We start from the raw sequence: 15,775 nt of genomic DNA, 5'->3' as shown, positions 1-15,775 counted from the left end.
GCTTGGTCGAGCAGGTCGGCGAGTATTGGAGGCGCCCCAAACTTGGTCGGGGCGGGTCGGCGAGTATCCGAGGCCAATGAAGCTTTTGGCGGAGTCTGAGGCCGAGCTGATTCTAGGCCGGTCCGAGGATTCAATCAGTCGGTGTTGGCGTTTATTGGGCCAAAACGCAGGGGGGCTCTTAGCTGTGGGCTGGACGATCCATTTTGCCCCCCATCATTGGGCATTAATAAAAAATCAAGGAACTAAATAATACCTTCCAATTAGTCTTTTTGGGTGAGGTTCCGGATTATTAAAAATTGTATCAGAACGGATCTAGCACAGGATCAAAAAATCTAAATAATACCATCCGACTAACCATTTTAGGCAAAGTTCTGGATTATTACAGAAATATTGTATACATTCAACAATCATTGCCTATGACAATGTCATGGCTGCTTGGGCACCAAAGCGTTCATTTCAACATCTATGTGCTGTTAACTTGGTTAACCTGCATTGATTCAGAAAGGAAAATTCCAGCTTGGTAAGTCCTTCTGTAATGCCCATGTATACAATATAATCGCAATGTAGGGTCCATGGTTTTATCCCATCCGGCCACCAATCATTTGTATCACCACCGTTAATCAAGACAGTTTGGCTATCTCTCCATCATTTGTTTATGAAAATTAGTAAAACAGTTGGTGGAAACTAGTAATTTGGGTTTAAGTTGGGTCGGTTCGGATCGTTGGGTAAACGATCCAAAATTGACCCAATAAAAAAAAGGATTGGGTCAGGTTTGGGTTGGATCGAGATTCAGTAAACTCAGATCTGATCTGAAAAATACAATGAGTCCAATTTTAAGATCCAACTCGACTCCATGGATCCTCCAATTCAGATCAGGTAGGGTCGGATCATGGGCCAACCCAACCCATCTGCAGCCTTACTCTCCACTCATTTGATTATGAAAATTAGTAAAATAGCCGGTGGAGCGGAAAGGCGGGTTTTAGGGCGAATGGCGTAAATTTGATTTTATGTTAAATGTTCGTTTCGTTCGTAGCTGTGTTCTTGCAAGAATCGGAAGGGCGCGATCTCGATCAAGAAACCCAACCAAGAAAAAGAAACCCTATAGGCTCATCCCGTTTCCACCACCACCTCCACCTCCTTTTCTCCGAGCGGCAACAATGGCGTCCGGCGAAACAAGCAGCAGGAGGTGGGTCCCCCGATGGCCCGATCTCCCTACCGATATCCTGGACGTCATCGTCAAGAAGCTCACCCGCGCCTCCGATTACCTCCGCTTCCGTTGCGTCTGCAAGTCCTGGCGCTCCTTCGCCAAACCCACCAATCTTCCCTCCCACCTCCCTTTCCTCGTGCTCCCCTACGACCCCGACTCCCTACAACGTCCCGTTCTCAGCCTCCCCACCAGGGAGATCCACGCTCGCCCCATCCCCGACCTCGTCCACACAGTAACCCTCGCCTCCTCCCGCGGCTGGCTCCTCCTGCTCGACCTCGAACACGCGGGCGAACGCCTCTTCTTGCTGAACCCCCTCACCGGTGCCCAAGTCCAGCTCCCTCCCACCGATGGTTTCCTCCACCAGACCGCCTTCGAATTCTCGTGGAAGGCGTACTTGCTTTTGAGCCCGAACTTGGACCCGAGGGATTCCGTGGTGGTGATCGCCGAGTGCTATCGTAGCTCCCGTGAAATCGCCTTCTGTAAATTGGGAGATGAATCATGGACCGTGATGAATACCGGTTTGGTCACTGAGCTCGTCTCCGTGGCGCACCATGAGGGGAGCCTCTATATGATCGACATGGAAAACAATGCTTCGGTTTGTAAAATTGCTTCCCCTTTGAACCCTGAGCCTATCAATTTGCCGAATGTTGATCTTGAGGGGTGTTATCTGTTTTTCGTGACAACATCTACGCAGTTGTTGTTATTTGTCCAATATCATGCAGATCTTATCCCCGATGATGCTGTTTTTGATGATGAACCTTTCGATCATTTTATTGGAGTATTTGAGTTGAAGCAGGGGAACGCACCCGGATGGTATAAGATCGAAAGCATTCATTGCAATAAATTGTACATGGCAATGGAGCTATTTTCGACCTACCTTCTTTTCGGTTGGGCTATTCCTGGACGCAGAGGAGATTGCATTTTCTATAGCAGTGCTTCTGGCTTTTCATATAGACAGCTGAAGAGCGATTTTCATGAAATAGATGCTTTCGACTTCGAGATCGGCTACGATGATCATATAATTCGTAGCTGGTGTAACTCAACGTCGAATGAGCAGCTGGCTCCTTTTTGGATCGAGCTCAATCTCTGCAAAATGTTGGAATAGAGTCCAGTTCAGGTAATGCTTGAAAACCATCTTCTATACTTTGAATTTATTTTAGAGTCTTGGTTACTTATCTGATTAGATGTGAGATGGCATTGTGTGGCTTCCTGAAAATATTTTCTGGAGAAGGAAAATAACATTGATTCAGAACTAAAACTGTAGTTTGACGATATTGCAGTTTATGGCTTATGCTCTGCCAATTATACAATCATTCCTACAGCACAGTTTTGCACTTAAACTGCCGAGCTGAATCTCCTTTGAAATCATGCAATGACAATGCTTTATAAGTCAAGAAGTTTAATTAGGTGTAGGAATTAGATTGCTGTGCCAATTGCCTTTTTGTGTTTATAATGATTTCCACGAGCCATTGCTTTGTAGGTTGATTCATCCTTATTGCCTAGCTTGTGGCTCAAAAATTTATACTACACAAGCCTTCGCTCCTCAAACATTTTTTGCTTTAACAATTATTACATTTTAGTCATGTATGTTAAAGTTTTTACCCCACTGAGCCTACATCGTTTGTTATCTAAGCTCAAAAGCAATATAGGAGGAGCCATTTCATACAGACCAACAATTGTCTAGTTGAGATCATTTTTTTTCTTAAGCCATACCTGCTTAATGTATGAAATAGCAGTGAAAACCATGCTTTGTCTATAGATCCTAATACCCTAATATAGGCTAATCTTGTACAAGTTTCTTAGGCTAATCTGCTCCTCTGGTTTTACTATGTCCTTTGTGCCGTGTATATTTGGAGAAAATTACGTTGATGCCACACTATTTTCTTGTTATTTTATCCTTTCTGCAAGACACCCACGCTTTTGTCAGATAAAGGTGATCCTACTTATTAAAGAAAGGCAAGAAAGTGTTGCAATGCATTTTTGCTGGTTGATATTACCAATTCAAGGATGAAGAAAGCATGTTGGAGACACGGAATATTCAGATTATCCTATCATTTTGTTAAAAATTCATTTTGGAGCAACACCAGCTCGATGTATCCAACATCTGAGACTCTGAGGATTATCTGACCATCAAGTTTAGTTTGATTTCTTTGAGTCTTTTTCGTGCATCATCTCCATAATCGAAGTTTAGTTTGAATTTTTAAGTCTTTGCCGTGCATGATCGCCATAATCACTTCCTATATTCTGTGATGAAATATCTTAAACATTCATTACAGAAACCCTTTCAATCTATAAAAGTCTCTGTTTCTCTCATTTAGTTGTTTTCCACAGATAGATTCTAGACTCTTTGGTATATCTTCTTCATTAGTTTTTTCAAGGAGATGCCGTGTGTAGTTTGTAAAAAAATATTTTTTATTACGTTCCACATCTGATGCTTTTCTCTGGTTCGTTTTTTCCCTTGAACTGATAATGAATGACTGATCTTTGCAGGGCCTGCAAAAGCTTGAACCTAGGTGTAGCAGACAAGTCAAGCTTGAATCTGGGAAGAGGCAACCTTTGCTGAAGTAGCACAAATGCATATATTTGTTGCAGTTCTAGAATGTTTTTGTTTTTTTTTTTCCACTTTTTTTTCTAGTTCTTTTACTAGTTGAGAATGTCCTCTCCCTGAATGAAAGTCCGCTTTTTGGCTGCTCGAATTTTTCTTTTCTTTTTCTTTTCCCTCTTTTGTCTTTTCTATTTTCTACATGAGCGAGACTGAGATCAAGGTCTTAGCGGCGAGTTGGTCGTCCTCTTAGCGGCGAGTTGGTCGTCCGACCAATCTCCTCGAGTTCGGCATTCCTCACATCCCAGTGTAGCTAAGCCCAAAGTCCACTCTGGCTTAGAATACGAGGTGTCAGTCCTCAGCCAAGAGGAAATGAACTTGCTTCGAGCTCAATACTTCGTTCCTCCTAAGTTCACTTTTGAGCTCACCGGTCCCGAGTACTGGGTAACTAGTCCTCCTTCTTCTCGGTTCGACTTGTATGAGGAAACTCTCAAGGCTGGGATTAGATTGCCTCTCCACCGTTTCATCATCCAGTTGATGAGGGTTTATAGCTTCATCCAGACCTAACTGGTTTTGAACTCATGGCAGGTTGTCGTAGGTTTTCTTACTCTCTATTTTCTTCATAACATCCATGCCTCGGTTTCTTTCTTCTAGGGATGCTTCACTTTAAAGAGGCATCCTCAAAAAAGTAATTAGTGATATTTTTCTTCTCGGAAAAGACCATCAATTGATCCGAGGTACTCCTTTGAGAGCATGACAGTTTGAGACCCTCTAAAGGACACCTTGGAGGTCTTTGAACTGATCTCCACAGTTGTCCGGTGACGATAAGGGATCTTTGGACACTCTTCTTAAATTGAAGATTCGTCTGTTGCAAGAACTGTTATCCAAGGAGACACTAATTAATGTTGTCTTGAGCCCAGCCGGCCCTTAGGATAAAATTCCTTAGATTTTTAATCTTTTCACCTCATCGTTAAGTTCTATTGTCTAACATTCTTCTCAGCCTTGCAGTTGTTGTAGCTATGAAGGCCGACCTAGCATTGATTCGAAAAGCTATGCGCAAGAGAGCAGCTGCGACATTTGGGGGTGAAACTCCTTAAAAGAAGAAGACGAATTGAGGATTTACTTCGAGTTTTTTCGAGGCCATGGTTGAGGCCTCTGTTCCTAAGGTCTCTATTCCTAAGGTGCTGGAACCTCGGCCAGAAAGTGTAGAGCTCAACCTTGAGGTCGAGATCATGTCATCCATCAGGTTGGCTCTTCCAGAAGGGCTTGTCCTTGCCTAGCTGGCCACCACCGCTCTGATTGCCTATCCAACATCATATGATGCTACTACCTCACCCCAAGCTGTTCCAATTTCATCAGCTTCACTAGAACACAGCTCTGTAGCTCCGTCCTCCACACCGATCTCCTTGGGTCGTGCTGCCTCTGAGTTCTCCATCCTGAGGTGGTTGGGACGAGGCAACCTTTGCTGAAGTAGCACAGATGCATGTATTTGTTGTATTTCTAGAATGTATTTTTTTTCTCCACTTTTTCTCTAGTTCTTTTACTAGTTGAGAAAGTCCTCTCACTGAATGAAAGTCCACTTTTGGCTGTTCGAATTTTTCCTTCCTTCTCTTTTTTTTTCTCTTTTGTCTTTTCTATTTTCTACACGAGCGAGGTTGAGATCAAGATCTTAGCGGCGAGTTGGTCATCCGACCAATCTTCTTGAGCTTGGCTTTCCTCACATTGCAGTGTGGTTAAGCCCGAAGTCTACTCTGGTCTAGAATACGAGGTGCCAGTCCTCACCCAAGAGGAGATGAACTTGCTCCGAGTTCAATATTTCGTTCCTTTAAAGTTCACTTTTGAGCTCGCCGGTCCTGAGGACCGAGTAACTAATCCTGCTCCTTTTCGGTTCGACCTGTACAAAGAAACTCTCAAGGCTGGGCTTAGATTGCCCCTCCACCCTTTCATCATCCAGTTGATGAGAGTTCATAGCCTCATCCAGACTCAATTAGTTCCGAACTTCTTACAGGTCATCATAGGTATTTTTGCCCTCTATTTTCTTCATAACATTCATGCCTCGGTTTCTCTCTTTTGGGGATGCTTCACTTTAAAGAGTCATCCTCAAAAAAGTAATTGGTAATATTTTTCTTCTCGGAAGGGCCGCTAATTGATCCGAGGTACTCCTATTCACGGTTGGAATGAGACATTTTTTTCGTTTCTTCTAAGCATCCATGGCGGTTTGAGACCCTATAGAGGACATCTCGGAGGTCTTTGAACTGACCTCTATAGTTGTCCGGTGACGATTAGGGATCCTTGGACACTCCTCTTAAATTGAAGATTCGTCTGTTGCAAGAACAGTTATTCGAGGAGACACTTATCAATGTTGGCTTCAGCCCAACCAACCCTTAGGATAAAGTTCCTCAGATTTTTAATCTTTTCACCTCGTCATTAAGTTCTATTGTCAAACATTCTCCTCAGCCTTGCAACTGTTGCAGCTATGAAGACTAATCTAGCATTGATTCGAAAATCTATGTGCAAGAGAGCAGCTGCGACATCTGGCATTGAAACTCCTCAGAAGAAGAAGACGAAGAGAGGATCAAGTTCAGGTCTTTCCGAGGCCATGGTTGAGGCCTCTATTCCTAAGGTCTATGTTTCTGAGGTGCCAAAACCTCGAACAGAAAGGGTGGAGCTCAACTCTGAGGTCGAGATCATGTCACCCATCTAGTCAGCTCCTCTAGAAGGGCTTGTCCTTGCCTAGCTGTCCACTACCACTCTAACTGCCTCTCCAACATCATATGATGCTTTTACCTCAGCCCAAGCTAGTCTAATTTCAACAGTTCCACTAGAACACAGCTCCGTAGCTCCGCCCTCCACATCGAGCTCCTTGGGTCATACTGCCTCTGAGTTCTACATCCCGAGGTGGTCAGTTAAAGCTTCAGACTCGGCTTTGTTTTCTCCTCGGTTATTCAGAGACATAGTTCATGATGTTTAGCTGTAGGGTGATAAAAATATTGTAAGATCTGTACATGTCAATGACTTAATTGATAGGACTTTTACCTCGATCATCTGGGTAAGTTTTTATACTAATATTTTATAAAGTGTTTTACTTCGGATATTGATCACTTCTTTTCTGCAACATGTCCACGAGGCTTGTTATATGTACGAGGCCATTATGACGCTTAGGCATCATGTCTCGGACGTTGAGGCAAAATGGAAGGCTATCGAGCAGAAAGTTGCTAAGGTCGAGGTGAAGTCAAGGGCCGATCTTGAGCAGGCAGAGGAGCTAGCTCGGCTAGCTGAGGAGAGGGCGAGGAAGGCCGAGGAAAAGATTGAGTCAGTAGAAGTGCAAGCCTCGACTGCTCGAACTCGTGCAATGATATCCGACAGCCATCTTTCTGAGGCCAGGGAGGCCTTCTTGCCGTCCGAATAATGAGTAGCAGAGCTATTTGTGAAAATTGGTCAGGCCGAGTAGGAGGCTGTCAAGGCCAAGAAGAAGGTTAGTAAGGCCGAAGAGAGGGCCACTCGGGCGCTTAAGGAGTTCTTTGCTTCAGATAAATTTAAGGTGGAGTCTGCTGAGAATGCCACCGATGCCATTGCAAAAGGCTTTGAAGAGTATCGGGCTCAAGTCCAATGAAGAGGATGACAATGACGAAGAGTGATACTCCTATCCTCCCCATTACTATGGCAATATATAATAACTACCTGCGCCATAGCAAATCTGTAGTCACATCAAGTCATATCCTCCTTACCGAACATATTTAGATGACATGTCATGACATGTTGAAGTATGACAGTTATAACAAACTGCTTGTATGCTATTAATGGATTTTGATGTCCTTTCTTTACAACGAGCTCTTCTCTTGACTTCATCATGAATGCTTTCTATTAGGAAGCCTCATAGCAGTAACCATTGCAGTGGATGCTCCATTTTCGTGAATCCTTTCATGTTGGCTTTAAGGCATGCTGCTGCTTTCGAGTTTCAACAATATTTGATTCATTAGAGCACAACCTTTTAAAATGGGCTTTCTAGGGAGCATTGAAACCAGGTACATTAATCTACATGCTTTTCACTTATGCGTTGTTTCATTCACATATCGCCATCGGTTTTTGTCAGCTGTTTCGTTGTTGTCTTGTGCTTATCTGCATCCATTTCCTCATTTGGTATCTGCAATGTTTCAGTTAATTTGACAAATTGTGACTTGTTAAGCATTCGATCACATCGAGTTTATATGTAAACAGTAGATAATACACATCAAGATCTTGATAGAACATCTTGACGAGCTGACCCCATGGTTGACACAGGGGATATTCAGCTTCTTTGTACTTTAATGATCCACCTTAATGTGATTGTCCTCGCATGACACGCTGATTACTAGCTTTATGATACACAACTTTAACAGCATAGGTTCATAACTTCTAAATTTTTGAAAGTGTGGTTTACTACAATGTCATGCTTTCACCTCCCCCAAATTTCCATAGTATTTGCATTTTCCTTTTAACCCAGTTCCATCCGGTTCTAGTCGGATATTCTGACCTGAAAGGTCATTGCATTGTTAGAATATGCGAAGTACTTTGATCAGCTCTAGGAACTTATTTTAATGGCTTCTGGAAGTGATTCCTTCAGAGAGCTTTGTTCTTTATGATTATTACTAGCTTGTGACTCATCAAACTTTCTTAATATTTCCTTCCCTAGCTACTTTAACCAACAATAATTACCTTCTGTACTGTTTCTTTGGTGTCAAAACTCAAAGTCAATCTTAGAGGAAATTGTGAGGATTCGTATGAGCGCGTATCTAGTCCCATATCGGTTATTCGCTGGTTAGATTTTGAGCATTAATGCAGAATCAAGGAACCAAATAATACCTTCTAATTACTCATTTGGGGTGAGATTCTGGATTATTACAATTTGTATCAGAACAAACCTAGCCCAGGATCAAAAAATTCAAATAATACCATCCGACTAACTATTTTAAGTGAGGTTCTAGATTATTACAGGATGCATTCAACAATCATTGCCTATGACAATGTCATGGTTGCTCGTGCACCGAAGTATTCGTTTCAATATCTAAGTGCTGTTAATTTGGTTAACCCACATTGATTCAGAAAGGAAAATTCCAGCTTGGTAAGTCCTTCTGTAATGCCCATGTATATAATATAATTCCAATGTAGGGTCCATGGTTTTATCCCATCCGGCCACCAATCTTTTGTATCACCACCGTTAATCAAGATAGTTTGTGGCTAGGATCTTAGATCTGGTTGCATGAGAGTATTGGCTATCTCTCCATCATTTGATTATGAAAATTAGTAAAATAGTTGGTGGAAACTAGTAATTCTGGTTTAAGTTGGGTCGATTCGGGTCGTTGGGTAAACGATCCAAAATTGACCCAATAAAAAAAAGGATTGGGTCAGGTTTGGGTTGGATCGAGATTCAGTAAACTCAGATCTGATCTGAAAAATACAATGAGTCCAATTTTAAGATCCGACTCAACTCTATGGGTCCTCCAATTCAGATCAGGTTGGGTCGGATCATGGGCCAACCCAACCAAACCATCTGCAGCCTTACTCTCCGCTTATTTGATTATGAAAATTAGTAAAATAGCCGGTGGAGCGGAAAGGCGGGTTTTAGGGCGAATGGCGTAAATTTGATTTTATGTTAAATGTTCGTTTCGTTCGTAGCTGTGTTCTTGCAAGAATCGGAAGGGCGCGATCTCGATCAAGAAACGCAACCAGGAAAAAGAAACCCTATAGACTCATCCCATTTCCACCACCACCTCCACCTCCTTTTTTCCGAGCGGCAACAATGGCGTCCGGCGAAAGAAGCAGCAGGAGGTGGGTCACCCGATGGCCCGATCTCTCTACCGATATCCTGGACGTCATCGTCAAGAAGCTCACCCGCGCCGCCGATTACCTCCACTTCCGTTGCGTCTGCAAGTCCTGGCGCTCCTTCGCCAAACCCACCAATCTTCCCTCCCACCTCCCTCTCCTCGTGCTCCCCTACGACCCCCACTCCCTACAACGTCACGTTCTCAGCCTCCCCACCAGGGAGATCCGCACTCTCCTCATCCCCGACCTCGTCGACAGAGTAATCCTCGCCTCCTCCCGCGGCTGGCTCCTCCTGCTCGACCTCAGATACTGGTGCAGACGCCTCTTCTTGCTGAACCCCCTCACCGGGGCCCAAGTCCAGCTCCCTCCCACCGATGGTTTCCTCCACCTGACCGGCTTCGAATTCTCGTGGAAGGCGTACTTGCTTTTGAGCCCGAACTTGGACCCGAGGGATTCCGTGGTGGTGGTCGCCGAGTGCTATCGTAACTCCCGTGAAATCGCCTTCTGTAAATTCGGAGATGAATCATGGACCGTGATGAATACCGGTTTGGTCACTGAGCTCGTCTCCGTGGCGCACCATGAGGGGAGCCTTTATATGACCGACATGCAAAGCAATGCTTCGGTTTGTAAAATTGCTTCCCCTTTGAACCCTGAGCCGATCAATTTGCCGAATATTGATCTTGAGGGGTGTTATCTGTTTTTCGTGACAACATCTACGCAGTTGTTGTTATTTGTTCAATATCATGCAGATCTTGTCCCCGATGATGCTGATTTTGATGATGAACCTTTCGATCATTTTATTGGAGTATTTGAGTTGAAGCAGGGGAACGCACCCGGATGGAATAAGATCGAAGGCATTCATGGAAATAAATTGTACATGGCAATGGAGCTATTTCCGACCTACCTTGTTTTCGGTTGGGCTATTCCTGGACGCAGAGGAGATTGCATTTTCTATAGCAGTGCTTCTGGCTTTTCATATAGACAGCTGAAGGGCGATTTTCATGAAATAGATGATTTTGACTTCGAGACCGGCAACCATGAACGAATAATTCGTACTTGGGCGGATTCAACGTCGAATAAGCGGCTGGCTCCTTTTTGGATCGAGCTCAATCTCTGCAAAATGTTGGAATAGAGTCCAGTTCAGGTAATGATTGAAAACCATCTTCTATACTTTGAAATTATTTTACAGTCTTGGTTACTTATCTGATTAGATGTGAGATGGCATTGTGTGGCTTCCTGAAAATATTTTCTGGAAAAGGAAACTAACATTGATTCAGAACTAAAACTGTAGTTTGATGATATTGCAGTTTATGGCTTATGCTCTGCCAATTGTACAATCATTCCTACAGCACAGTTTTGCACTTAAACTGCCGAGCTGAAATATTTGATCTGCTGTACTTTTCCTCGCACTGGAGAATAAATGTTGTTAAACAAGCAGCTTAGTGCTGATACATTGATAATCTTATATGCCTTGATAGAACTTTTGACTTGGCATGAGGTTACAATGCACACTTGCTTTCTGCAATCTCCTATATAGAAAAATGATTCGCTTAATGTGATTGTCCTCTCATGACACTTTTGATTCTTATCTATATGAGACAGAAGTTTCAATATTTCAATTTTTATCTTCTTTTTTATTATTCTTGAAAGGTGATGTAGGACTCACTAAAATTTTAGTTGAGTGATGCTTCAGTAAATCATGCTTTATGAACTTAGGCATGGGATAGGTGTGTTTGAAGTCCTTCAATTTTTTGCTTTTCAGTTCGTTTTATCCTTTTCAGTTTGAATCTCCTTTGAAATCATGCAATGACAATGCTTTATAAGTAAAGAAGTTTAATTAGGTGTCGGAATTAGATGTGAGATGGCATTGTGTGGCTTCCTGAAAATATTTTCTGGAAAAGGAAACTAACATTGATTCGGAACTAAAACTGTAGTTTGATGATATTGCAGTTTATGGCTTATGCTCTGCCAATTGTACAATCATTCCTACAGCACAGTTTTGCACTTAAACTGCCGAGCTGAATCTCGTTTGAAATCATGCAATGACAATGCTTTATAAGTAAAGAAGTTTAATTAGGTGTAGGAATTAGATTGATGTGCCAATTGCCTTTTTGTGTTCATAATGATTTCCACGAGCCATTGCTTTGTAGGTTGATTCATCCTTATTACCTAGCTTGTGGCTCAATAATTTATATTACACAAGCCTTCACTCTTCAAACATTTTTTGCTTTAACAATTAATTACATTTTAGTCATGTATGTTAAAGTTTTTACCCCACTGAGCCTACATCATTTGTTATCAAGGCTCAAAAGCAATATAGGAGGAGCCATTTCATACAGACCAACAGTTGTCTAGTTGAGATCATTTTTTTTCTTAAGCCATACCTGCTTAATGTATGAAATAGCAGTGAAAACCATGCTTTGTCTATAGACCCTAATACCCTAATATAGGCTAATCTTGTACAAGTTTCTTAGTTATAATAATGTAAACTTCTGAGTATTTTCAGACCCACAAAAAAAACGAAGAAAAGTAGAACTGAGAATGCAAGGGCGTGTGAAACCATTAAAATAACAGGGTACAAAAAAAGGTATAAATAGATTGTGGGCACATAGTGTGATGATCCGTGCGGGCTTGTGTTTAGTTCCACATCGGTTATTCGCTGGGTAGATCTTGGATACTTATATAGGATCAAGGAACCCAAACAATACCTTTTAGTTGGTCATTTTGGGTGAGATCTTAAGTTGTTACACATACGATGATGATTGACAGATATTCTCGTTGAAGGTAGAGGCTTGGAGTTATATCTTCAGGTTAGGAAAAAGGATTGAGAAGAATCGGATAATCTTTCTACAAAAGTTTTGAGAAGATGGGGTAGGATTTCAGTGACAACAAATAGCTAAGTAGATAAAATGATTTACAAATCTGGCCTCGAATAAATATGGCATGTCGGTATTGCACATACGTTTTGCAGTTAATGTTTTCTCTCCTCCTCCTTTGTTTATGTTATTATGCATTAATGCTACCCTGACACGGTCTATTAACACATGCATTGATATAATGCTTTCTAGATTTCAGAAAATAAAAAAGAACATGGGTCTGAAGCCTCCAGTGATCCATATAGTTTAGCTTTTAATGAGTCTCCGTTTCAATCATGAAAGTATGCATGCTCACTAATTTGCTCTAAGGGAGAGAATCTCAAGTTTAGGATCTTTCATTGGACTTCAAAAATGTTGGTCGAGTAGAGACTTTGTTAAGAAAATATTCAAATGAACGCTCTTGAAATTTGAATATTCTGTAGGATGTTTTTTGAGGAAATAATTTGTTGGATGAATTTCTTAGAAACAGTTTGAACCAAGCTGCCAATATTCCGCATCAAGCTTGGGGCATGCCCTTAATAGCTGGAAATTTCTATCCAAGCTACCAAACCTGTAAGTATCTTAAGCTGTAACTAACCACATGGTTGATTGCCAGATCTGAAAGCATATTTTGTACAGAATTTATCCATAGATCACTAGAAAAGAAATATTATATTCAGTGAAACAAATAAAATCTAAAGAAAAAGAGATAGTGAGATTGTATGGTGGAAATTATAGGACATTATATAAATATCTCATGATACTATCATATAGAGGGATAGATAGGTAATTATAATAATTAATCCAATCCAAAAGGCAATGATGTCCTCAGAGATGTGCAAAGGTCACTTCTCAAAAGACAACTTTGGAATGGGGAAACCTAATTATTATGTCACATGTTTAGTAATTTCAAAATGATAGTTGTGGGAAGAGCAATTTTTCACCCGGTGAAGACAACATCCATATCCAACATAATCTGATTCCATGAAAATCCAACTTCAGCACGATAGGAATAAAATCATCTAAAAACCACCAACCCTATGCTCATCTCTTCAAATCATAGAATATTTCTCAATTTACTTTTTTTTTTTTTTCACTTCCAAACTTGTGATTTGCACTTCTTCATGCTTGCCAAAAAAAAAAACTCTGGCAATGGTGGGAGAAAAAAAGGAGAAACCAATCCCACTCGATGAGATATTCTATTTTAGCAACATATATGCATATATAAACATGTGGTGACTCATAGTGGCTTGTATAGTATGTACAACTGCGCTATGCTGTAGTATTGGCTAGATCTGTAACTATGAGCTGTACGCAATCGTGTATATGACAGGTGTTTATTGTCTAAGAAGTAAATACTGAGCAATACTTAGAGCAATCTAGGATTTAAATGTTGAGTAGCGAAGAACATAATTTCTCCACTTTAATTTGCTAGGTTATAAAAGTAAATTTTCATATGTAATATTGCAGAACAAGTCATAATTAGCACCAAGTTGGATGACGGAACCTTCTAACATGACAATTTTACTTGGCTGGGATTTTTTTTTTCTGGTTGACTTTTGACCCCCGGTGCTTTTCTGTCAGTCTCACTAAGGGGTATGATTCGACAGCTGACATTTGTAACTTTCTTTATTAGTGATTGATCTTTCATATCTGCGATCCACAACTTGCTCAATTCTTCTGCGATCCTTGACTTTTATCCTTTCTGCGAGACACCCACGCTTTAGTCAGATAAAGGTGATACTACTTATTAAAGAAAGGCAAGAAAATGTCGCAATGCGTTTTTGCTGGTTGATATTACCAAATCAAGGATGAAGAAAGCGTGTTGGAGACACGGAATATTCAGATTATCCTATCATTTTTTAAAAAATTCATTTTGGAGCAACTTCAGCTTGATGTATCCAACATCTGAGACTCTGAGGATTATCTGACCATCAAGTTTAGTTTGATTTCTTGAGTCTTTTCCGTGCATCGAAGTTTAGTTTGAATTTTTAAGTCTTTGCCATGCATGATCGCCATAATCACTTCCTATATTCTGTGATGAAATATCTTAAACATTCATTACAGAAACCCTTTCAATCGATAAAAGTCTCTATTTTTCTCATTTAGTTGTTTTCCACTGATAGATTCTAGACTCTTTGGTATATCTTCTTCATTAGTTTTTTCAAGGAGATGCTGTGTGTAGTTTGTAAAAAATTATTTTTCTATTACGTTCCACATCTGATGCATTTCTCTGGTTTGTTTTCTCCCTTGGACTGATAATGAATAGCTGATCTTTGCAGGACCTGCAAAAGCTTGAACCTAGGTGCGGCAGACAAGTCAAGCTTGAATCTGGGAAGAGGCAACCTTTGCTGAAGTAGCACAGATGCATATATTTGTTGCAGTTCTAGAATGTATTTTTTTTTCACTTTTTCTCTAGTTCTTTTACTAGTTGAGAAAGTCCTCTCACTGAATGAAAGTCTGCTTTTTGGCTGCTCGTATTTTTCCTTTCTTTTCCTTTTTTTTTTTTTCTCTCTTTTGTCTTTTCTATTTTCTACACGAGTGAGGCTGATATCAAGGTTTTAGCGGCGAGTTGGTCATCCGACCAATCTCCTCGAGCTCGGCATTCCTCACATCCTAGTGTGGCTAAGCCCGAAGTCCACTCTGGCCTAGAATACGAGGTGTCAGCTCTTACCTAAGAGAAGATGGACTTGCTTCGAGCCCAACATTTCGTTCCTTCCAAGTTCACTTTTGAGCTCGCCGGTCCTAGGATCGGGTAACTAATCCTGCTCCTTCTCAGTTCGACCTGTACTAGAAAGCTCTCAAAGCTGGGCTTAGATTGCCCCTCCACCCTTTCATCATTCAGTTGATGAGGGTTTATAACCTCATCCAGACTCAACTAGTTCCGAACTTCTTACGGGTCATCATAGGTATTTTTGCCCTCTATTTTCTTCATAACATCCATGCCTTGGTTTCTCTTTTTTGGGGATGCTTCACTTTAAAGAGGCATCCTCGAAAAAGTAATTGGTGGTATTTTTCTCCTCAGAAAAGCCGCTAATTGATTCGAGGTACTTCTTCTATTCACGGATGGAAGGAGACATCTTTTTTCGTTTCTTCTGAGCAGCCATGGTGGTTTGAGACCCTGTAGGCGACACTTCAGAGGTCTTTGAACTGACCTCCACAGTTGTCCAGTGATGATCAGGGATCCTTGGACACTCTTTTTAAATTGATGATTTGTCTGTTGCAAAAATTGTTATCCAAGGAAACACTAATCAATGTTGGCTTCAGTCCAACCGACCCTTAGGATAAAATTCTTTAGATTTTTAATCTTTTCACCTCGTCGTTAAGTTCTATTGTCTAACATTCTCGTCAGCCTTGCAGCTGTTGCAG

The 15,775-nt window shown here is 41.3% G+C and overlaps 2 protein-coding genes across 2 annotated transcripts; both read left to right on the top strand.

Moving 5' to 3' along the window:
* The first annotated feature begins 864 nt into the window (after positions 1-864).
* On the top strand, positions 865-5,401 carry LOC103706209 (F-box protein SKIP23-like). The gene is made up of 2 exons (XM_008790248.5): positions 865-2,324; positions 3,698-5,401. The coding sequence occupies exon 1, from the start codon at positions 1,008-1,010 to the stop codon at positions 2,310-2,312; it is 1,305 nt and encodes a 434-aa protein (XP_008788470.3). The 5' UTR covers positions 865-1,007; the 3' UTR covers positions 2,313-2,324; positions 3,698-5,401.
* A 3,928-nt stretch (positions 5,402-9,329) lies between these two features.
* Positions 9,330-15,223, top strand: LOC103706178 (F-box protein SKIP23-like). The gene is made up of 2 exons (XM_008790216.6): positions 9,330-10,695; positions 14,689-15,223. Exon 1 carries the CDS (start codon positions 9,379-9,381, stop codon positions 10,681-10,683), a length of 1,305 nt encoding a protein of 434 aa, XP_008788438.5. The 5' UTR covers positions 9,330-9,378; the 3' UTR covers positions 10,684-10,695; positions 14,689-15,223.
* The last annotated feature ends 552 nt before the right edge of the window (positions 15,224-15,775 follow it).

This window comes from Phoenix dactylifera, chromosome 3 (genome assembly GCF_051530095.1).
Source record: "Phoenix dactylifera cultivar Ajwa chromosome 3, Ajwa_hap1_PhDact_Kaust_v1.1, whole genome shotgun sequence".
Classification (NCBI taxonomy): domain Eukaryota; kingdom Viridiplantae; phylum Streptophyta; class Magnoliopsida; order Arecales; family Arecaceae; genus Phoenix; species Phoenix dactylifera.
This window is presented reverse-complemented; position numbering and strand designations above follow the sequence as displayed.

What these genes read in the sequence shown, in the direction of transcription:
- LOC103706178 (XM_008790216.6), top strand. Translation starts at nt 9,379, where the DNA reads ATGTTAAATGTTCGTTTCGTTCGTAGCTGTGTTCTTGCAAGAATCGGA.
- LOC103706209 (XM_008790248.5), top strand. Translation starts at nt 1,008, where the DNA reads ATGTTAAATGTTCGTTTCGTTCGTAGCTGTGTTCTTGCAAGAATCGGA.